The sequence below is a fragment of the Sebastes fasciatus genome, chromosome 18 (genome assembly GCF_043250625.1).
Source record: "Sebastes fasciatus isolate fSebFas1 chromosome 18, fSebFas1.pri, whole genome shotgun sequence".
Taxonomy (NCBI): Eukaryota; Metazoa; Chordata; class Actinopteri; order Perciformes; family Sebastidae; genus Sebastes; species Sebastes fasciatus.
The window spans coordinates 13948513-13973809 of record NC_133812.1 but is presented as its reverse complement, the minus strand read 5'-3'; the positions used below and the strand labels follow the sequence as shown (position 1 = coordinate 13973809).

General features: G+C 40.7%; 1 protein-coding gene across 1 annotated transcript in view; it reads right to left on the bottom strand.

Moving 5' to 3' along the window:
- The window catches only part of nbas (NBAS subunit of NRZ tethering complex), a 186826-nt gene that overhangs the window by 18288 nt on the left and 143241 nt on the right, over positions 1 to 25297 (bottom strand). The window contains exon 50 of the mRNA XM_074616263.1: positions 4000 to 4139. Coding sequence (XP_074472364.1) covers positions 4000 to 4139 — 140 coding nt within the window. The remainder of the gene's footprint in view (positions 1 to 3999; positions 4140 to 25297) is intronic.

Below are 25297 nucleotides of genomic sequence, written 5' to 3'. Positions count from 1 at the left end.
CTATCTATCTATCTATCCATCTATCCATCTATCCATCCATCTATCTAACCATCCATCCATGCATCTCTCATCTATCCATCCATCCATCCATCCATCCATCCATCTATCTAACCATCCACCCATCCATCCATCTATCTCTCCATCTATCCATCCATGCATCTCTCCATCCTTCTCTCCATCTCTCTATGTTAATGCAAAGCCATGGCCTCATTATATCTGCATCAAGCCTTTAACCTCAGTTAGAATATCTCCGTCGCTCTTCTATCAGAGACACCACTCTAAAGGAGGGAATATGTTTCCAGCGGTAAGAAAAATTGCCGCTGCTATGCCGGCAGCACTGCTGAAAGTTACGTATGTGATTAACATGACAAGCGGTACATTAAATATTAACCAGACAGAGAAGGAAAAGGAGGAGATTGGAGATGAGAAGAGGAGGCATCTGATATGAACGTGTGCGTCGTTACACTCCGGGTGTTTTCACATGATAAAGGGTAGATGGAAACACGCTGATAAATCCTTAGTTATATGATGAGAAATAAAAAAATAAAATAAATGAAAGTGGTTGAACCCTGATGTGAGATTAGGCTGCTGAAGTGCGTCTTAACATAGCTTGTTAGAGGAAGGAGACCCTGTGAAAGAAGGATGGTGTGTGTGATAGAGAGAGAGAGAGAGAGAGAGAGAGAGAGAGAGAGAGAGAGAGACAGCAGGGAAGACAGCAGGGCTCCTGTGTGTGACCGTCGGTATAAAAGGCAGCTCTCCATCCAGCTACCGGGGGTGTCTTGTCCTGACAAGCTGCTTCACCTTCGGATGATCGCGGCCGTGGGAGCAAACACTTGTGCTGTTTGGCAGACTGCAAGCTTCCTGTGCTTTTACCAGGGGCACGGGGAGGCTCTGCTGCTGCATGCGACTATGAGTGCCTGTGTGCCTCGCCAAAATCTGTCACAGGGTGCAGCGTGAGTCACAGCCAGCCTCCGTTCGTGCTTTGAATCATGACTCAATTTATGCGGATGGACAAAAGGATAAGCTTTTCAGATGCAACTCAATATAGCTCCCAAAACAGCCTCTTATAGTCTTACTGAAACAAATCTCCACTCTACAAAAAACACACGCTGGAAACACACCTCCATCCCGGCCAGGATTAAATGCTGAGTCAGACTCATAGTTAAGGTTAACCACGTGTTCTCGAACGCCCTCCAGTCTTAACGGAGCATCTTAAATGGGGCATTTGAGGGTTAAGTTATTCTGAGTTTTGTGTCCCGAATTACGACTATCGGGATGCAGCAGCCATTACACATAAAACGCACACTAAACACAGATCAGACTTAAAATTCAAGCGTCTAAGCTTCAAAGAGGCACATTACAGCGTTAGTGCGTGCGCATGTTGTGTGCAAATTAACTTAAGCGATTTAAAACGAGGCCGACTAAGGAGACAAGCAAAAACAAAATCCATAATCAGAAGCTGGGTTTGTGCTCAGCATTATGTTTGCATTTAAATCTGGAATACAGTACAACAGCTCAGTCTGCAGATAAAAGAAACGATTGTAGCCGACCGTCCCAGCAGCGATGGTTTGACTACAGCTGTTCTGCACTCGCAAAGTCACTGAAATCTGTGGGTGAACTTGAAGCAGCTGTGGCGGCCAAATCTAATCCCATCTCTCCTGCTGCTTTCTCAGCTGAAAAGAAACTGGCTTTACACACTCAATAACAACTCTTTTGTCCATTACAAATACACAGCTGATTTAAAAAAAACATTTTTCACACATGCTTCTGATTCTTCTTATTCCGTTTGTTACACTCCCTGCTTTATTTTGAAAACTTTGGTTTGAGTTATAGTCAAGATTCCAGCTTCTTAAATGTTGATATTTTCTGGTTTCTTTACTTCTCTATGACAGTAAAGTGAATATCTTTTAGTTGTGGAAAAAATAAGACATTGTGAGGAGGTCATCTTGGGCTTTTGGAGAGACTGATTGACATTTTTCACCATTTTCTGACATTTCATAAACCGATGGATCGACAATGAAAATTATTGTTAGTAGGGTACAGTCCTACTTAAGACACTTGACAGGCTGACAAGAGTTTTACATGTCAAGCAGGTTGTAAAGTCACAGCAGGACCGTGATCTGACAAAATATTGTGTAGTCTGATCCTGGCATAATGTTTATTTTGGACTGAAAGAGAAAGTATCCCATCAGGCAGGTTGTATTAGCCTTTAAAGTGATGCATCAGTAATGAACACACGTCAATCTTGTTCATCAACAACCATACACAGCTAAGTGCACGTCCTTGTGAGTTTCTAACAACACATGGAGAAAAACTCTACTTTAAATTGCTGATCGAAATTTGTTTGAAACTCAGTCTGCTTCGATTGAGCTGGAAGGATAAACTCCCCGACAGCATAACCCCGTATTGTCTCGGCGGGCTTCAGAGTACCACTCACTTTTAATCAAGAACAATGGAGAAGGAGAAGAGCAATCACATCATTAGGCACTTATCGGAAATACAGCCAACGCTTTGCCGAGGCTCATAAGATGCCAGCTGGTGCAAAGAAGCTCAGAGCCTGAAGCTTTGTGAAGACGCCTGTTTTCATTTCCAACTAGTCGATGTGCAATACGTAGACCTGAGTGATTAGAGCCACTATTCTCCATTCACGCTGGAGACACATGGCACAGAACCCGTCCATTAAAAAGTCAATGTCTTCCTGTGTCCTTGATTTTGTTAACGAACAAGCTAGAGAATAAACCCTGTCCAAAGAGACTGTTAAGAACTAAAACACACTCACTGAGTCACTGGTGAAAAAGCACTAATTTCACATTTTGAACTTTAAACCTGACTTTACTGAAGATGCATTAAGAGCAGAGGTTAAAAGAGAGAGTTAAGTGAGGTGAGAAAGAAAGTAAATCAGCTGCCATGCTGTTGGTATTCTGCACACAGTCTGTAATTACAGCACATTTGCATTTTCTATCTCCAAAAACCTGCCTATAGAATACATATTTGCAAGTTATTTTCTTTAATCCTGTATGAATCTGAATGATATAGTTACTAATGAGCTGTAAAAATGGGATTGCGAGCAAATTAATAACTCATAAGTAGGTAATAACTTATAGGAATAGTTCTGGCATTTGGGGAAATACGCTTATTCACTTTATTGCTGAGAGTTAGATGAGAAGATTGATATCACACATGTCTGTATGTTAAATATAAGGCTAGAGCCAGCAGCTGGTTAGCTTAGCTTAGCATTAAGAATGGAAACGGGGGAAACAGCTAGCCTGTCCTTAGTTAAGAGGTAGACCAGCAAAACAACTAGTTGCTTTTTGTACGGATAAAACAAATGAGGTATAACGTGTTAATTAGTGTACTCTAGAGGTGCTGGTACCTTTGGACAGACATAATATATTGTTTTATTGGCTTATTTTAATGTATTGTAAGTTGTAAAATGATATTCTATTTTATTGTTTTTTTAAATAATCACTTATTTTATTGTATTCAAGTTTTATCATTGTATTCTATTTTTTATTTTATTAATCACATATTTTATTGTATTTAAGTTTTATCATTTTTTAAATTTTTTATTTCATTAATCACATATTTTATTGTATTGAAGTTGTATGATTTTATTCTATTTCACTGTTATTTTATTAATCTAGTTTTTATTTCACACTGTTTTACTACATTTACTGTTATTATAGTTTTTAAATGTATTTTATTACATTTTTATAAATGTGTTGTCTTGTATTGCTTTGGTCTCAAATCATCAGATTGTTAAATTGTTTTGTCTTTTCTGTCGTTTTCACGGTCCACACTTGTTCTGTATGATTTTTGGCTTGTCAGTCATCTGTGAAGAACTTTGAACTGCACTAACCTGTATGAAATGTGCTGTACAAATAAAGTTTGACTGATTGATTGATATTTATCGACACGAATAAGCAAATTCCCTAAAATGTCAAACTATTGCTTTAACCTTGAAAGAATCAAAGAGAAATGAAAAAAATAATGTCTTACACTTCCTCTTTCATCATAGGTGGCCACGCTTGTAAGAGGAGCGTGAGCAGCTGAAAGTCCTCCCACTTCTGTGCGTCTTCCAGCAGCTCCAAGAAGAGGGCGTATCTTTTCTCCTCGTTCTCCACATCTTCTATCTCAACCTGAGAAGGAAGGGTGGAGAGAAAAAGCATGGAGGTGAGGAAGGCAAATCAATGCGAGACCAATAAACAAAGGCCTGCTGTGAGGCTCTTGATTATAACATGCCCCCGGGTCATTAAGCACAAATTAGGTGAATGAAGAGTGTTCAGTAACTAGAGTAATCATCAGATTCTTTCAACTCCTGCCACACGTGTAATGATGTGGATAAATATGGTGATGAATGGAAGCATCAAGATGGATTTCAGTGATCTTGGACACTTCCACCAGACACTATCTAGAACAAACGTTTCATTGATTTTAAATGAAGCTCCCGATTGTGATGGAAAAACTTGACAACCTAATGATTACAGTAGAGTTTGTGGGCAAGGCGTTGCTGCCAAAACGGGACCCGAATCACATACACTCTATCTCAGCGAGCATCAAAGCAAACTTCAAATGAAGGCACTGAAAAGGAAGGAACGCGGCTTCATGCGTAATGGACAATTTCACTGCTCGCTTTAAAAATAATAATAATAAAACGTCACCTGTGGCCAAACTTATTCTATACTATTATGAGAAAGAGAGAGTTCAAGAGGGAGAGTGTAAGAGTGAAAAGGAATGAAGGAGGGTTAATATGGAAAAAAATGAGAGGAGGAGGAGGAGGAGGAGGGAAAGTAATTAATTTTCTTCTCAAAGGTTGGCTTCTGGTGTGATTTAACAGTTCAGAGAGCGGCTGATTTCTGAGGGGAAAACTACAACCTGCCAAAGCATGGCTGCTGCGGAGACAGGCTCCGTCACACATGCACGCATACACTTACACACACACACACAACAGTTCATAAAACATAGTTTCAGCCCTCAGTGGTGGGTTCAATTTTATAACACTGGATATCTATGTAAAGTCTGGTGATATTTCATCAGTATAAAGGCCTATACACAGTCTAATTTAAACATTTTAAGACACTACTGTAGGAAACTGTCTGTGCATGAACTTGTAAACACATACCTCTTCTTTAAACCTTTATTATGACAGTTTGGTAATGAAGCCGGGTTAGTACAGAAACCATCTGTGCACTTGTATCGGTACTGGTGAAGATGTACCTCCAAATTACTCATATTTGCAAATTAAGCTGTCCCATTAAAAGTAATTTAATGAAATGCTTTTTTTCGGCAGTAAAATACTTTCCCTTAGGGAGGATAAATAGCTGCATTAAGATGCCAAAGATCATCCCAGTAATTCTCATATATGATGCAATATTACCATCAAAATGATAATGAAACTTTTCTCTGGCACATAAATAAGAATCAGTAATGCTGTTACGAATGGCTTGACAGCCAATGCTGACTAAATGTACAAATGCCAAAGTTGTGTGGCATGTGACCGCATGGCCCCCACTGCGTGTTGCGTTTACAAAACTGTGGTACACCTCTGGATTACAAAAGCCTATAAACAAAACATATACCCCAGAGACATTTGTTGAAAAGCCACACTGGAGCGCTGCAGGTGAGTTGTTTTATGCTGTGTCGGTCATTGTGCAGTCAAAAGCGAATAAAAGCCCCACATTGCTAGTTTACCGGCAAATACTGGAGACACACAAATGGGCATTTTTGCACCAGATGTGCTCGAATGTTACGAGGCAGAAATATAAAGGCACTTATTTAGGCGATTTATTAAATAAGCTACAAAAAGTCCACTGGCCATAGAGTCAGCCGATTGCTTAGACTGTATGCGTCCTACTGTTTAACCCTAAAAACTGTCTTTACGTTTGATGGACAGGGGTCTTCAGATGGCCATATCAAACATTCCCAGATTAATTTGATTGACAAAGTCACAATGGTAGTTATGATGTTGCTGGTTTTCAAAGAGTGGAAGAATATACAACAATCTTCACTTCACTTTTCACTCCATTGTTTCAGTTTCCAAAAATCAGTATCCTTTCTTGATGGTCAGTGTATCAACATGTAGTGAAAGGTTATCAGTAGGGGTGGAAATCACCAGAGGCCACACGATATGATAAAGTTATGATACAAAGTTATTGCAATTTTTTTTGCACATTTTGGGATAACTGCAAATCAACTGCAAATTATGCAGTTTGTCAACATCTGTTTTATCTAATAAGATTCAGTTTCACTCTGTTCATCTCAGGGTTTTCATTCACATATCTTGAAGTGAGAGGTCATGCCAGTTTTTGTCACCAAAATTTAGCATAACTTTGGAGCGTTATTTATCATTCTTCCCGAAAAGCTAACATGACATTTGATTGGTTAGTACCATTCCTTAGGTTTTTCTAGTTTCATATGATACCAGTATCTTCACTCTAGCTTTAAGCGCGTTACAACCTCTGAAAGACAGAATAGCAGATGAACCCACCAGCGGGCTTTCAGGATTGTTACAGTAAGAGGTTAATAGAAGTTGGTAAAGGAAAACAAAAAGCTTTTCTGTTTTCTATCAACTGCTCGGACGTTAAAGGAAAAGTACAAAGCCTTACATTTGTTTTCATACTCCATTTTAATTGCACTATTTAACCAACAGTATTATTTATTAATTGATCTGACACTCTTTTGCTTCATACTGTCGGTAGTGGGCCTCCATATAATCCACTCGCTCTTGTAATTGTGTTACGACGGACCGACACTAGGTGCAATGGATGACTGATAATTAAGCAGTACTCACTTTGCGCTGATACTCCGACTGATTCTGAGACACCGGTGGTGTTAAACCTTCAATTTAAAAGTAAATGCACATGCAAATAAGTGGCGGCACAGCAGATCCATGCACGGCGGTGTAGTGAAGCGCCTTATGATGGGGGATGGAGCAATAAATGAGTAAAGCTGAAGCTCAGGACCCTCTGGAAATGGAGGTCATTTGGGAAACAGAAATGGAATCTTAACTACCTGTAAAAAGCCCTCACTGCAATCTAAAGCTCTCAAATCCATCACTGAATGTAAACTGCAACCCGAAGCCTGTTCATCATTGTTATAGCCTGACTGTGTTATGAATACTAAATACTGAACGCTCTCTAGCTATTGAAGCATTTTGTAAAGTTTTACGGCCGCATTTATTCGTTGTTTGAAAAACTCAAATTGTATGCGAGACCTTGGGATTCCCCGGTAATATTTGGATTGTACGTTCTCTCTACAAAACGCATTAAAAACTGCATTCAGACACATACAAATATGCACTCTTTTCACTTACAAATCCACACCTACATTCTCTCACCCGCTTGCACACACACAGACACAGACGTGCACGCACTTGTCAAAACTCACCTACAGTAGGCCGCAAATTAATCTCTGCCAATTACTATGTGGCTGTGAGGCTTTTATTTTCTTAACAAGGAAGGATGGTAATTAATTATGCCTAGTGATTAAAATCAACATTTCCTCTGCGGTGTTGTACAAAGAACAGATCGCAGGAGGGCAGGAGGGCAGAGAGGGAGGGGAGGGAGGGAGGAAGGGATGTGACTGTCAGCCAAAACCATAACCCTTAGCAGTGCTGGCAAATTAGATCTGACACACGGCCTCTCAGTCAATCAGTCATCATATATTCTTCCCTTTTTTGCATCTATCGGGCTTTCAAACACTTTTCAAACTCAGTTCCTCTCGTCCCTATCCATCTGTCCATCCCGAGATCAGTTAGTTCGACAGCAGGATAAATGCTAATTGCACAGTATATTTGTGAACAAAGACTATACATTTTTTATTTGTCCTTTTTTTGGACCATCACCACTTCCCCATTTGGAGGACAACTTTTTAAACCCCTCCTCCAAATAGCGACTGTCTAATCTGTTGGTTATTATGTAACTATAGCCACAACAGGCCTGTCAAGCTTTAGAATTCTCGACATAACTTAGTGTTACTTTCAAGGCCAAGTAGCATATCATTAACTAGCAGCGTTAGTTCGTGGGGTTTGGTTTGGTTAGGTTATCGTTATTGTGAAATTTGTTTTGCAGCCAGCATTCACATAAAAACAGAGTGTAAAAGACAACATCAATGACACATCAACACAATAAAACACAGAACTACAGCAGGGAAATGGAAACCCGTAGCAAGTACACATATACAATCGTGCAAATGTGCACAAAGGAAGTGTAAAAAGTGCAGCCAGAGTGCTATATGCTATTGAACGTATTAATAGCACTTGAAGGAGACGTGGAATCTATTAGGTCTTCTAACGGGTGCCCTGAAAAGGCTTCCAACATCGTCGTTTCAAAAATCACTATGAATTTCATGCGGTAAATCTGCCACCGTTATCATTGTAAACTGCAAGAATGGAAAACTTGACTAACTAAGGGGATGGGGCCTAGCGAATGGTCAACTACTACTATTATTACTTTTAGTAATAGTACTAAAACACATTCTATTCTTATTATTTGCATTTATTGGATTTTTTTTATTAATCAATTATGAACAAATTATCAATTTCACTTATATAAACCCATTCCAAAAAATCTGAATAAAGAAACAAACATGGACCATGGTTAGAAACACTTTCTATTAAAGATGGGTAATGCACACACACACACACACACACACACACACACACACACACACACACACACACACACACACACACACACACACACACACACACACACACACACACACACACACACACACACACACACACACACACACACACACACACACACACACACACACACACACACACACACACACACACACAGGCAAACACAGATAGTTTCAACCACTGACACCGAGGGGTCAACAAACAATGCGATACCCTATACAAACAACGCTGCGTGACGGAGAGCAGCGCGCGCACACGGGCATGAAAGCACAACAAACACACAAACAAAAAAGCTGCTAGCTCTCACTGCCTGTAATTTCAAGCTTCAAAACCACTGTTATTTCTTTCTGCTGGCACAGGAAACGGCGCCGTCGAAATTATGCCGACCACATGCTACACACTCGCCCACTGTGACTGGAAGTAGCCATGCTTTTAGCAAAATGATACACAGGGACGCGGAAAGGGAGAAGAAAGCATGGAAATGAAGTAAGCAGACGGGGGAATGTGAGGTAAATGAATCTTGACAACTAGTAGTTACCAGCGGCTGCATTATTACTTTGACAACCATTTACATGAAAAAAAGTGAGAACATCAGTGGATGTGGGGGCTTGTGTGTGTACTTTAGTGCATTAGTGTGTAAAGTGATACTGTAAATCGGGTATTGCATTTTCCAAACTGCTGTGATTTGTTCGTGAATTCGTTAGCGTTTTGACATTTCTTGACCCCTTTTTGCTTTAGACAGCAATTTGGCATTGTTCTGGGGATAGGGCTGCACCATTAGGGCCAAAATGCTGATCACGATTATTTTGCTCAATATTGAGATCATGATTATTCATCACGGTTGATTCTATTGCACTTTCACATTTAATGAGCTGAACACTGCTTTCACTTCCGTGTTGTGCTACATTCCTGCTAATGTTCACATTTTTGGATCAAAATATGACTTAAAATAATCTTCACCGGAGTACATTTTCATGTTGCCTGTCTGCTGCTAAACCGCTGCTAAGAAACTTGGTCATCATTTTACTTAACTAAAGCCATCCATAGTGGTTATTTGCATAAAAACACACAATTCAAATGATTACAAAATAAATTATTGCATTTTTCTTAAATATTTGCTTTGATTAAAAAAAAAAGTCTTGGAAGTAGTAGTTATATATTATATATTATAAGCTGCTTAGAGCTAGTGTTAGGAAGTTAAACAGGTCATAGTTCTCGCGCTAATATCTATTTTATATTGCTGCGAAAACATCTTTAAACAACTGTATTTATTCAAGTTTCTCATCAAAAACTACACTTTACAAGATTACATTTGAACACATCATGATAGCGTTGTAATTTACCATCGCCCAATGTTCATTTTTACTGAGAGCTTGAATGCACCATAATGTAAGTCAATGGAACCTCAGTTAACAGAGCTCTGTAGCTCCGTGCTGTCGGCAGACGAGCCGGTCACTGTGCTTACACCGAGCAGCATCACGGGGATGAATTACAATGTAAGTGTCTGATTAAGTTTGTTGTTCCAAATTGTTTAAGGTTGTTCCTCCACGGCTTATTTTGGACTTACATTTGTGACAAATTACAGACTTTATGTCTTCTTCATAAAGGACGTGTGTGTGCGTGTGTATGTGGCTGTGATGTTACTGTCTGTGCTGCTGTATGCCGAGGAAAAACTATCTATATGCAGAGCTTTCCATGAGCAGAGCACGCATGTCACACGTCAATATCACAGTCCATCATGTTCATTTAATTGTGAGGGGTCAAAATCGTGACCGCTATTAATATTCAATGAATTATGCAGCCCTATACCCCGCTGACATTGGCCTTATCTCTTTATTTATGAAATACTTTCCTGACTGACTAAAAATTGTCATCACTTCTAAAGTTTTATAAAGTCGTACAAGAACACAGTCACATGCACATTTCTATAGGACAAACAGTAATTACACTGTGCTGTAGTTTGTCCAAAAAAAGCTTGTGCAGTCAGACAGGGTATCTCGCCGCTGATTAAAAACTGCAATGCAGTCTAACCCTGCTATCAGCATATGATAATAAAACAGGGTAGAGAAAAAAAAAGAGAGGGTGTGTGTGTGTGTGTGTGTGTGTGTGTGTGTGTGTGTGTGTGTAAGAGAGACGGGAGCCGCTTTGGGGCAAATCGATAGGCAGAGCAGAAAGCTGTCAGAAGCCACGTGGGTGAAAACACACACACACACACACACACACACACACACACACACACACACACACACACACACACACACACACACAGTTCAGCAAAGGATAAAAATGGAGATGAAGTATAAAAGACTGCAGTAGTGTGTGTGTGTGTGTGTGTGTGTGTGTGTGTGTGTGTGTGTGTGTGTGTGTGTGTGTTTGAGAGAGACAGGGCTAGACAGATGAAAGTGGAGTCATCTATTCCTCCTGAGAATGACTAGCATGAGACTTCTTTCCATCCATTTAGAGGAACACACACACACACACACACACTAAACCATAATAAGGACCATGCAAACAGCAACGCAGGTGTGTGCACACACACACAATCAAAAACAATCAAGTGAATGCCACTGAAACAGAGCTTCAATAAACTCCCGCGAAAATAATTTCCTCCATATGTCACCGTCTTTTCCTAAAGGAATAAACTCTCACCAAATAAATATTCAGACATCAAAGCGCTCTACTGTTGTCTTTTAAATGTGAACCGCTTTCAACACACAGGTGACACTTGAAGGAACCACTGTAGATAAATTTAGACGCACACATGAATGAAGGATGCCCTGCTACGGTAAACACAAAACCTTAAGGGTGTGCATCCAGTGATGTGAGCCCCTAACTTCGCTTTGAGGTATTTTTATTTTGTAGACAATTAGCATTTTTTTTGCCAACAACTGCTAAGAGCTGGCGTGCATATTTAAGGTCTATAGGGAGCTTGAGCCCCGGCTACATTGTCTTTATTTATCATATTTCATGCTATTTTTGATGGTTAATTGCAAACTATTCTTTCCTTCTATTGAAAATAACATGCATGAGGGAGTTCAGTTTGGTGTCAACACCTACCTGAAATGCTACAGTGTAGGTTACACAACAGAACATGACAGTTCAAGGTCAAGCCCCCGCAGCCCTGCACTGAGTAATTACCATCCTGGTGAAAGGTGCTGACGGACATTGTGCTACATTTTGTCAACACACCACTGTTGTTTTCACCTCGTCATAAAGCACTGTCACTTGTTGGTAAATGAGCGCTGTCCGTTGTGCTGAAAGGCTTGGAGAATGAAACCATGTTGGAGTATACAGTGGGTTTCGTACCGTGGCTTGATGACCTGCCTGTTTGTACTTTGTTGTCCCTGTCATTGCAAACAGCCTATTATGGTTTATGGCAGTCAAGCCTGTCAGAAATGTACTGCTTTTTTTAGAGGATTCTGAAGTTTAAATGGCTGCTAATATACTGCACGTTTTAACGTGTTCATTAAAGGTCTTATTGTATATACATCTTTATGTAGACAAATAATTGTAAAAAAAAGAAAAAAGAATACATCCAGAGAGCTTTTAGGAAGGTGCCGAATAAAAGTATGGCTTTTCCAGAAAAAAATTATAATGATTGTGAATTTAATTATTTTTTGCGAGTCCAAAATTAATGTTTTATTTATCTCTGTGGAACATATTGTTTGGTTTCTACTTCTAACAAGGCTTGTGAGCCAAAAGCAAAACAACGTTGGTATCATGTGGTCATCAGTTAGTGTGGAAAAAACAGATACTGAGATTGATGGTAAGAGCCTGGCAACGACTTGTTGTCAAGTAAATGCAATGGTACGGGCGAGGGAGAATGCGACATCTAGTGGCTGAATGTTACCAATGTTATCAATACCTTTAAAGTCCCACTTTTTTTTCATATATACTCACATACATAATATAACACAAGTTTTATGTGTGTATCTACAGCCCCTTAGAGTTATTTTCATCCGAGCACCAATTTTGGTCTGCCCCCTGAGGAACCGTAGCATCGTGCCATCAAGATATTAAATGAGAAAACTGGGATCAAAGTGTCAGTCAGTATGTGCAAATTAGGGGGCCTGCTTGACAAACTTCACCCGACTTATAACGAGAACCCTCCTCCAGAACTGATTAGACAGACGTGGGTTCAGTGTCACAACAAATAAAGAGAACGGCCAATTTGTTACGAGAAAAACAGCGGTTGTTTATTTCACTTTTCATTAATCTAAAACAAACTACACGCATCAATGCATAAGAATTGAATATTAAATTGAAATTGAATTCTGTTTTTATACTTTCCATCACTGACTAATATATAACATTAGTGATTAGTGACTTCTTACCATTACATGAGTGGTTATATTTGTTGTTAAACACCCAGTGTCTGGCACAGAAGATGCAGGAACTATGAGCATTTTGCATTCAGCAATATAAGGTTCTTTGGAAGAAACTAAAGACGATTTCACATGTGAATGAAACAATCTTCCAGACTAATTTTGGACTCGACTTCCAATAACAACACCGAGATTTCAGAGAAACGAATGATCACACATTTGTATAAATTATTAGTTTAGTATAATTTGTTTCAACTTGAAGCGGTACAAACAATTACCACCAGGAAGCTATAATTGTATTCTGTTTGGAGTGTGAGTGCTAATTGTTGACAATTTCATGTTGTTTTAACAAAGTGCATGCGATGAGGTTGAGATGTTCCATAATTCTAAAGTGTTTGATCAATTTAACACAGCAGTCTTTGAATATGTGTTGTCTTGTATGAGTTTTTTTTTTTAAGGGGCAGTGGGTGTGATAAAGCCACAGAGCCCTTAATCGAGTGGTACAGGGATGACATATTTTTGTAGGCCAACCCAGAAGTTAGAATTGAATGGGTTCCCTCAACAAAATACCAATGGGATTGTTCCGTATTGCAGAAATTAAACTCTGTGGCAAACAAATGTTTAAGATATTTACATGTTTTGTTCCGTAAAATAATCTCAACAAATGAACCAGAAGTAAAAAGCTAATGTAAGGTATAAACGAACTACACCATGGTCGCATGAGCCTGAGTATACTGTATACAACAAGGCTTTAAAGGCAGACGTGTCGGTGTGAAGACGTCTTATAGTCTCACTAGTGATTTTTTTAAGACATGTAAAAGATTCAAAATTCACGAGTGGGATATTTACCGAAATCTTTTATATCGTGGAACAAAATGATAAAATCTCTTCAGCTTGTGTTAACCACAGACCTTATTTCAAACATCTAACTAAAAAAAACAAAACATGGACTTCGAGACGAGGGAACCAGTTGTGCTAAAATTCTATCTCATATCCGGGTTTTAGGACTCATTCCTGCACCAATCTATTAAAACATAATTTCGACTGATCTCTGACTCCACCGGTAGAAAAAGTAAATGGCCCTTTGGTACGGCACGCAATGTCAAGGGTTTCCCACAGTTGTTAATAGTGGATGTGGCCCAACTCCACTAAATTATTGACAGCCTCTGCTAACATTAGAAGACATTAAAACCCTCAGTGAAACAGACAGTGACTACTTCATCCAGCAAAATCTATATATTCAATGCATGAGGCAATTGTTTATAGTCTAGTGACTAAATGAATTACAGTCGAGATGAGAACCCGTCTATCATAGCTCAGTGATTGACCGATCAGGCTTACACATCTTATGTACGCTTTGCTATAATTAATCAAAGCAACATGTTGGATTAGAAAAACAGAAAACCTGAGTTATTTCTAGTCTAGACATGTTGAAGAAGACAAACGGCTCAATCACTCACAATCAGCAGGGGACGTCTCGGGAATAACTCACAGCACTTGTGAGAGACAACAATCAGTGCTGCTGGTCGAGCACTAAGTTGGAGTTTGTTCAAAGTTTAATAATCATCACTTGAACTTTTAACATCAATAACTCTCATCAGAGGTTCAGAGAGGAGTACTCAGTCACAGCTCAGCCTCGCTGTCTGCCCTTACAAAACACCCTGTGGCTAGAATCGCTAATGGATCACACGGATAGGAATATATAGGCCAGATCTAGGATGGTTATTGGAAATATGTATATACATGCATACATTTTTCTTAATGATGAAAAACCCCAACAAAATCATTTCACAAATGGATTCCAAGCTACTTTGTAAAAATTTTTTTAAGGCAAATCAAAAACCTTAAAACAAAACCAAGAGTCCAAACACTGCGTAGGGAGGAGGTGGCAGTGGATGGGTGGGTCAAAGAAAGACAAGACTTTGGCCGAGGAGACCGGTGTTTGTACCCCGTGTGAAACCTGAAGTCGATTTATTTGTCACGTAACTTCCATACTTAAGTTACGCCACTTCCGGAGTTATTTTAACCCAAATCACAATCTTTTCCTAAACCTAACTAAGTAGTATTTTTGCAAAAACCTAAACAAGTTGTTTCCTGTGAAGACGGGAGATTATTTTGAATAGACTGGAGTGGAAATTGACGTGATGTGTTTTGCTAGACATTTGTAGAAAAACGCACGAAAAATGAGGAATACCTTTTCGTAAGATATCACAGGAACCGTTGTATGAGGATACGTTGTGCATGTATAATGTTTGCCAGGATCACAGTCTAAATTTAGCTTGTTAGTATGCTATTATTTTCTAATTATCTCTAAATACAGTAGCTGAAGCTGATGAGAATGTCATTAATTTTGCAGGTTTTTAAACCAAAGTATTAGACAAATTATAATTTTAACCGGATGATGTAAAATCAAAGGATCACCAAAGTCATTAGGCTTTGTTCGAGGCATTTAACTCAAAACCACGAATATCAGGCACCTGGTGGCGCTAGAAGAAAAGTCAGGAGATCGCCAAAGTCATTAGCGTACATTGTCTAGGAACCATGGATGCTAAAATCTTGTGCCAATCCATCCTATAGTTGTCAAAATATTTCAAAACTCAGGTGTCAACCTCACGGTGGTGCTTGAGAAAAATCACCAAAATCCTTAAAAACTATCCCCATGGAGCCTGATGGATATCTGCAACAAATCTAATGGCAATTCATCCAAAAGGTGGTGGGATACTTCAGTCTGGACCAAAGTGGTAGGCCGACCAACCAACAGCCCGACATTGCCATCCATGGAGCCACACTGCTAGCACGGCTTAAAACGCAGACATTTGACCTCACATTATACGACAGTAATAGCATGCTATAAAGGCGGCCCTTTTCAAACAGACAATTTAACTGCGAGGACATTTAGATGAAAACTGGAAGCCTATGGGGGTGTTCAATCCAGTATTGATTGCTTCAAAACAACCCAGCAATGGAATGGAATTGATATGAAACATCGAAGTAATGGGAAAGGACACTTATATTACCACTTTTCCAGGTGGAGATGACACAGGAACACATGTCAACAAGCACTACATGCACGCATTTATATGGTCAGTACAGCTCAGAACAAACCCGGCAAAAAGCCCCCAATTGCACACCAGTTACCATATCCCGTCACACGCAAGCAGACCTAGAACACACGTCATGTCCTCATCGCTGACAAGAGCCGACCCTGTGGCTGACTTGTTAAAGTATGTGGTAAACACATCATCGCCTCTGTGCGTAACACTGTGGTAGACAGGTTAATGATCGGCGCTGCCATCACCGTCTGCCACGACAGCTCTCTACCTCTCACTCGTCACATTTTATTACCTCTGCCAATCATGGCGGTGAGCGCCATCATTCCCACCTTTCCATCAAATGAGCAGGATAAATAGAGGATAGCATGTTTTATTAAATATCATGGCATGGGGAAATGCTCCAGGGTCAATTTAATCATTTAATGGTGTCAGTTTGCGAAATTAATGTTCAGGTAACTGTTTTCTGGAACAATAAACAATCGTCGTGACTTGTTGTAAATTACTTGATGTTAAAATGTTGTGACCGTCAGTCCCGCAAGAGAAATAGCTTTTTCATACTGGGTTATATTTCATGCCATAAACGCCAACAGCAATCCTGGATATGGCTAGGGACTATTTGACCTACACTTCTTCCATCCTGCCAGCATGGTAACCAATTTTTGTGAATATTTAATTAAGATTTACATATATACTGCCCCCAAAAGGCAGAGAACGGTAACTACAGAAGCAGTAAAAATGAGAAAAAAAGGGGTTAAAAGTTTCCAGGCGAACTGGCAAGCTATGTAGATAGAAAGGTTTTGATATCTTCATTTCATCGATTTTAGGCTGAATATTTTACCCCAAAAATAATTGCCATAGAACCACAATATCTATCTTCCTTGTCCATTTTAACTATATTTTTATTATTTATATATAATATATACACATCATATCTTATAGGAATTAAAGGTATCTCTGTTTTGCTAGGTGTCTGTTTTATATTTAAAATAAGTATAATAAAGTAATTTACAATTTAATACATTTTAATGTGTGATTTAAAGGTATCTTAACTACACCAAACAGTTATGCTACTGATACTCTGCTAAGCATCACTAAATGGTAAATGGACTTGCTTTTATATAGCAGCTTTTCTAGTCTTCCGACCACTCAAAGCGGTTTACATTACATGTCAGCATTCACCCATTCACGCACACATTCATACACTGATGGTAGAGGCTGCTAAGGTGCCAACTTTGCCCATCAGGACCTAATCTAAATACTCATTTAAACATGGCTATGCCTTCGGGAGTAATTTGGGGTTAAGTGTCTTGCTCAGAGACACATCGACATGTGACCCGGAGCAGCCGGGGATCGAACCACTGACCTACCGATTGGTGGACGACCTGCTCTACCCACAGCTGCCCCAGTAGCATGACTGGTTGTTACGGCTTTAGCAGGAGTTTAGCTGGAATTTAGCTGCAGCTATCTCTCCAGCTAGCTTTCACCTGATATACCGTTGCTTTAGTTGTCCGTATGTTCCTGCAAATTTGACATACCACATTCACAGAAATTATAAATATATATATATTTCTAATAGGGCTCTCAATCGATTAAAATATTTGATTGCGATTAATCGCATTATGTTTCATAGTTAATCATGATAAATTGCAAATTAATCACACTTTTTTTAATCAGTTCAAAATGTAAAATGTGTGGCTTTAGAGTGCAGCATAGCAGACAACAATGACTTAAATTACAAGCATAAACAAACAGGGTAACCCTGATACTGAAAGGTCTATGATAACACCATGACTGTTATGGACTACTTGCATTAATCAGAAATGTGGTTACTAACAAAAAAGAACAATAGCAAAAACAATAAAGATGCACAAGTGTTATCTTTGATCAGAACTTACTGGGAGTTTTTAAATCTTGAGAAACTATTTAACAATACGCATTGCATGCAACACTGCACCTGGCAATCCATTCCAGGTAATGTGGCTGATGAGATTGTTAGCCTTTCTGAGTCAAGTCAAAGATGCATTCTTTCTTCCTGAATTTGTATGAGCTGTTAATAAAACACAGGTGAACTTTTGCCCCCATCAACAAATCTGCCTGATAATCTACTCTGTGCTTCGACCATTATCTCAGTCCTTGACCTGAGAGAGAGAGAGAGAGAGAGAGAGAGAGAGAGAGAGAGAGAGAGAGAGGGAAAGATAGAGAGGGAAAGACAGAGAAGGGGAAAACACGGGATGTGGGCACGTCAGTGTGTTGGACTGGGAGCGCCGGTGGAGCCGTGGGATCCAGAGATCTCCGTGTCTGGCCTTTACTGAGTGCGCTTCGAATGAGCTCATCAATATTCATTGACCCGCTCTGGCTAATGTCCCCAGCGACGGGCAGAATTAAGTTGCAGAGGTCGCACACTTCACAAGGGGAGAGAGAGGCGGGAGAGAGAGAGCGAGGGAGGGAATGAGCGATGCCGAGGAAGTGAGCCGGGGACGATAAGAGAGTGCAGGTTTCAGACAAAATGAGAGCAAAGAGAAGCAAACACCAAAAGGGCAAAGCCTCGGGGCCCGCGGGGGGCTGGGGAGTTTATTACCGCTTGAAAGTGAAACACCTAAAACATGCAGAGGAAACATAAGCGCAAAAGATAAAGACACGCGCGCCCGTAGAGAACAAACAAATGCGCGCACACACACGCCCCTTGTGCATGCCAAGTATGACATGACGAGATGAGTGCAATGACAAACAAATACAGCGTCTCGCTATTTGTTATGCTTTTTCTTGCTCCGTCTCCCCTGTTGTCTGGGAGTAGATCCACGTTGTATAACATGACACCTGAGTATACATAATGGTACACGCCTCGGGAGAGGAAGAAGAGGAAGATGAGAGAGGTTCAGAAGACACAAAACACAGAAGGGGAGTGGTTGGGAAGAAAGAGGAAAAATCAAGGTTAGGAGGGAAAGACAAGCTTGTAGCTTTGAAACTGTCTTGACACGCATCTGCTTGACATGACGCCACAGACGACAATATCAAGCACAGGCGCATAAGCAGTGTATTTGAATATGAAACCTATTTGTGCCAACCTCTCCTTAATCATGCATGCTATAGGGGGTGATGAATATTCAAGCTGGGACGAAGGCCAAGGAGAAGGGGAGATGCTAAATGATGTACAAGCACACAAAACAAAACACATTGCTAGACACACAAACATGCAATTATTTGAGATCACTTCGTTTAAATTACTATTTCAGATGTGAGAGGATGTTTTTTTTAAAGCGTGGATGCACACACTCACCCGTATGCTCAGGCTGAATCACACCAGTTAAAGTAAAGCCTTCAACCAGGTGCTACAGAGCTTGCCAAAAAAGATAATGGAGCATGAGTGGCCCCCCCTACTTCATCTCAGATTGTACCGTCTTTCTCCCTTCCTTCCTCATCTGGCGCCGCGCTGCCCACTCCTATCACTTCAACTGTCCTCGGGCTCTTTTTTCTCCTCATTTCTCCCTCTCCACATCCCCTCTCTTTTCTTGTTTGCTTTACAGCGCTGCTGCCTCCTGTCTGGTTGTTTTCTGACTGAATCATCAACGATCCCGCCGAGATGACAAAGTGTTGTGCTCTCCTCTCTCCTGGCTCGGATGTAGAAAACAGAGCATAAATAAAGTTTTTGCGAAGGAGCCGAGGTGGGGGATAGATAAAAAGCTGCCAAAATGAGCGGAATTATAGCTGGGGCTCGGCTATCACGGCTATGACCCCTGACCTGTTGCATTAGAGTGTGGCCATAAGATAGCGTCCTCAACCCCATCACATTTATTATTTATCTACTTGGAAAGAGACTCTGCTCCCTCCCTCCCTCTCTCTCTCTCTCTTCTTGTATAACCCGCTCCCTCCAGTCCAGGCTCATTCGCTTTCATCAAACAAATCTCTCTCAGCTTCCCCCCCGTCCGGCTTCTCCTCTCCACCTGGCCTTCACCTCGGCTTAGCTCCATCATTTTTTATTTTTTTTTCCTCGCACAATCCCTGGTGGGACCGTGCGAGGAAGTTCTCTTCTACTTTTCAACTTTTTTTGAACACTGGATCAAGACAGCCCGCCCGCCCATTTGTCAATATGTAATATGTGTTTGTGCACCAAGGGGGCAAAAAAAAGGCAATGATCAGCTGCAGACAAAACACATCGTTCTGTCAACCGACAACGCTCCCACTTAGGTTTCTGTTTGTGTACCTGTCATACGAAACAAATACTGTAGTAACGACAAAAACGGCGTGCCATCCGTCTGTGCAGCTCTGTTTGTCTTCTTTCATTGTGATTGTTGGACGTGTGTCAGGGCTGAGGCTTATCTTCTCACTGTGGTTTTGCATACTTCAAACTGTGGCCTTAATATTTAAATACACGGCGGCAGGTGGAGTGGGAGTCGTTACAGTGTGGCAGGAGGGGAGGTGCACACAGGCGTGGACATACATACATACATGCTCATACAAATATTGATAAGTGCACTCCAAACTTCAAATATTCACAGTTCTTTAGGCTTGTAATACCTCATGTACAACATGACCACCATGTGTGTATGTGGACTATATACCAATGCACATGGTCAGTCTCTCTGTGTGCATTCGCTCCACCCTGTACTACATCGTGTTCAGAAATGGTGGAATTCTGTAATTTTCTGCTTAATTGGTGCATACGAAATGAGAATCAACATCCTGTGTTTCTACATAAAGAGAAACAAGAAGAGCAAAGAAGCTTAAGAAAGAAGTTAATACTAGTAAGTAAGTAAGTATGCAGAGTGATCTGAATTACATAAGTTTTTACGATGCACATGTGTCAGAGTATATGGCTCTCACACTCATAACAGAGACCTCTATCCGAGTTAAAGGTACAGTGTGTAGGATTTGGTGGCATCTAGTGATGTGGTTGCAGATTGCAACCAACTTGAGTACCCCTCCGCTCACTCCTCCCTTTACAAAACTGCAGTAATGTGAGCCGCCGAGTGCAAAACGGCAGTAACGCCGTTCGTCTCGCTCAGAGGCCATCCTTACCGTAATAACACTACTTTAGGAGCAACAGAAGTCAGCTGGCGGCTGGCGGTACCGCGGTTTTGCACTCTGCGGTTCACGTTACCGCAGTTTCACAAGCGTGTCGGAGAACTACGGTGGCCTTCAGGTAACTAACTAACTTCTGGGCTACTGTAGAAACATGGCGGAGCAACATGGCGGCCTCTGTGAAGAGAACCCGCTCCTTATGTAGATATGAGGGGCTCATTCTAAGCTAACGAAAACACAATGATTGTGAATGATTTGCCAACCGTCTTGATTTACCCGGGAGACTTTTACCCGGTTTCACAATTCTCCCGTATTTCCCCCGATTTATGGCAATTTCACACCTTTTTTTCCTTTTCGTTATCTCAACCTGTTTCTGTCACTGTATAGCATGTATAAGCCATAAGCCCTACTGTTTCCATCCGGACAGCTACACCAAATGTCTTTTCCCAGCAGAGAAGAGTTGCTCGCGATACCGTGGCATGATCACAGCAAAGCCGTCGTGGCGAAAGCAATTGGAAACAATGGGTTTTAGAGCGTAATGGTGCCGTTGGCGCGTTGTGTCCAAAAGGCCCTTTTGTGAGTGAGAGAAGGAGAAGGAAATGGAGAGTCGGAGAAAGAAATACTCAAGCAGGGGCAAAAAATTAATGAATGAAAACTGATGAATATTAGCCTAGTTTATACAATTCACACAACTTCACGCCAGAGGGGTGAATTATTCAGTTTTCTTTCCTGAGAATTAAAAGTAAAATTAAAAGCAGGCCTATTTAACAAAAATGCTACTGCAATGTACTTATTATTTTGTTATTTTCATTCTTTAAAAGTCACCAGAATATAATTATATTATATTCCATTTCTGCAACTAGATCCTCTGAAATGTTACACGCTGTCCCTTTAACTTTGCATGAAATCAAATCTGTCCAAAGCGGAGATATGATCAGAAACAAAAATCCAAAAATGGGCAAGAAAAAATAAGTCCATACCTCTGAGAATAAATGGGATGTGTTTTGTCAAACTCAAAATCTAAACCTTGATCAAATCAAACCTTCAACAACACTTTCAGGGAATTGCAAGAGAGGGGAAAATAAAAAGAATAAAAAAACACAGGGCTTTTTTAAAGGTGAATTGAAAATAAATGAAAACTAGCCTCAAGAAAAAGAAAGTCAAGAAAGAGCTAGGTCGGGGTGTGGGATCTGGAGGCTGTGTAGCTGCAGACTGGAGTGCACAACTACACAGCCGGCTCTGCTCTGCTCAGTTCATCCATATTACATAGCCGGCGCGCTGCAAGGCCAAACAGCACAGCACCGAAACAGGGTGTCACAGCAAATGATCCATGATATTGACAAGGGGAGGTGGAAGGGGCTTGTATCAGCTATCACTGTTGATGAGCTTAGATGATGTCTTTTCATGCACACACACACACACACACACACACACACACATGCAAGGTGATTTCTCCTTGCAACCTTCCCCTATATGCCCTGCAACATTTAGAGTGCACACAGGTGTGAAGACCTTGACGCAATAGCCGGGCTCCTCTCTCCCCTTTCTTGTGTGTGTGTGTGTGTTATAAACCTGAGGCTAGCACTGCCATGGGATTTAGCATAATAATTGCTATCTTCACACTGAAACATCAAGGATAAGTATATTAACAGGCATGCATGCACTCATGCGGTATAAGTAGTAGTAGTCGACTCTTGGTCTGTGAAATGCCATAAACAAATGACCCGAAGTATATTGTTATTAGTAACATAAAAGGCCAAACTCAGACTATACGCACACAGACAAAACAGACCCTCCAATCTTGACAGTGGTGACATTTGGACGCCCTGCTGTTATGACTAATCATTCAAAATGAAGGCACAAAATCTATCCCTGGCTTCACCTCTTACATCCTCCCTCCCGTATCATCTCCCCCACCACCTCCTCCCCACTCCCTAAATGTCAGCATTTCAATTGAGCTCATTAATTCCTCCCTTTTTAGGCGTCTCAGTGTGTGTCTGCGCCTGAGTGGTGTGTTGGGATGCTGCGGGAGGGATGGAGGGAGGGAGGGAGGATGATGTATCGGAATGGTAAGTGGCTGGTTATTCTCAGTTTCCGTTTCAATATCATCTCCGAATCTTCCTCTCTCTCGGTGTACGTCTCGGATCCATCATTATTTCCCCTCTTCTCTCTAATTCTTTTTCTCTGCTTCCGTCTGATCCATCATTACTGTGTGTGTGTGTGTGTGTGTGTGTGTGTGTGTGTGTGTGTGTGTGTGTGTGAGGCAGCGCCCGTGAATCATGCTGTGGCCTTTCCACTGACACGGCCCGGCCTGACCCAGTCTGGACACCACTGGGCTAAACGGCATCCGTCATAATAATAAGCGTTCGTCTGGTCCTATCGCAGGATGGGATGCGCGTGTGTTTGTCTGTTTGGGTGTATTATGCAAAAAACGCTACTGTATATGTATGAGGATGCACAGACAGGAACATGCAGACAGCAGCATGCAGGCAGGCAGGTAGAAGGAGGCTTGGACAGCCGATGTGAAAAGAATACAAGGCTTTTCAGATCCTGACAGACTGCGAGGATCTGAGGATTTCTTGACGTACTGTCAAAGAGGTGCGCGCACAAGGCAATGAGGCAAGGATGGAGGATTACACAGTAAGTGAATCAGATGTGTAGGAATACACATTGCAGCCTTGAAACACAGGCGAGCGGGTTATCAGGGGACTGGCGAACAAAGAGAGAGCTGGAGAACCGATAACCTTTGAGCTAAATACACTGTGATAATAAGAGATACTGTACCATGAATTCAAATTCAGTTAGGACATCGTAACGCCTCATAATTATATAAGTTATACAAGTACATTTTCTGATGTCATCACCCTCGAACAAAATCCTGAATTTGAATAAAGTGATTTAGTGTATTGAATGTGATTAGAAACAACTTTCTTTAACGAATATAACTCCCATTGTGTGCGGCAAGCGGGAGGGCTTTTGACTGCAGTGAAAATGCATTTTTTGAAAGGCTAAACGCCAACAGATCTATATTAACGCAGAATATTTAGCAACAAATCCTGGTTGAGGAATGGAACGCCATCCCACAGCAACGTGTGACCAGGTTGGTGACCAGCATGAGGAGGAGGTGCCAGGCTGTTGTGGCTGCGTATGGATCTTCCACCGCTACTGAGGCTCCTGACGGTGTATTTAATAAATAAAGTATAAAATTACCAATATGTCTTGTTTGTTCCTTGTTACTGATAGAGAGTTCAATCACACAATCCACCAAACATCTCAAAACAAGAGTCAACACCAACAGGAGAATACACTGTTTACCATTGGCAGAGCATTTTGGCAAATTTTTTCTTGGGCGCTCCCCACATCAGCTGTGCTGCTCATCCAACAAATGCATGATCCTTACAAGTTGGACATCATTGTGAAGGTAAATAAACAGGCTTTCCAACGATGTAAAATACAATGCAAATTAGCATTGTAACAACAGAGAAATAATCGACCAAACACAAATTTCCAAACTTTTTTTTCCGAGTTTATTTCACTCAGAAGTTAGACCAAGAAAGACCCTATAAGGAGAGTGAATATTGGACTGTAGCCAGACACATGACTCCATATAAATGCTTATGTTGCTTCGTGATAAAATATCTGTAACTGTTTGCAGACAGGTTTGCCACATAAGCTTTAACTGTGATATAATGTCAGTATTATGTTCACAGCTTATGTCAGCTCCTCCCCAGTGGCACAAAAAATCTGTTATTGCAGGTTTACATAAGGCGGTTTAAATTAGTCCCTGGTGATACTGATGCACAGGCATAAGACTAGGCTGTGAGCCCTGTTGTCATCTGAGATCTGAGAGCCTGCTGGCAGCTTATCAGACAAAAGTGAACAATAACAAATGGGGACAGACATATTTCGTGTATTATTTACATACAGTAAATGCTGCACCAACCTGTGACCTATTAGACAAAGTTATAAAAGGAAACTCCAAGCTTAAAGCTTATACTTGACAAATTGGAAATATGCTCATAGAGAGTGGTATCAATCTTCTCATCTAACTCTTGGCAAGGCAGAAAATAAGTCTATTTCCCAAAATGTCTATTATTCCCTTTAAGTCCTCTGAGCAGGGACACAAAATGAAATCTGAGAGGAATTTTAAAAAAATCAGCAATCGAAAAAAAAAAATATATATATATATATTTAATCCTGTTATTGAGGATGAAAAATCTGTTCTTTTTTCTCGGCTTGAAGTGTTTTTTCAG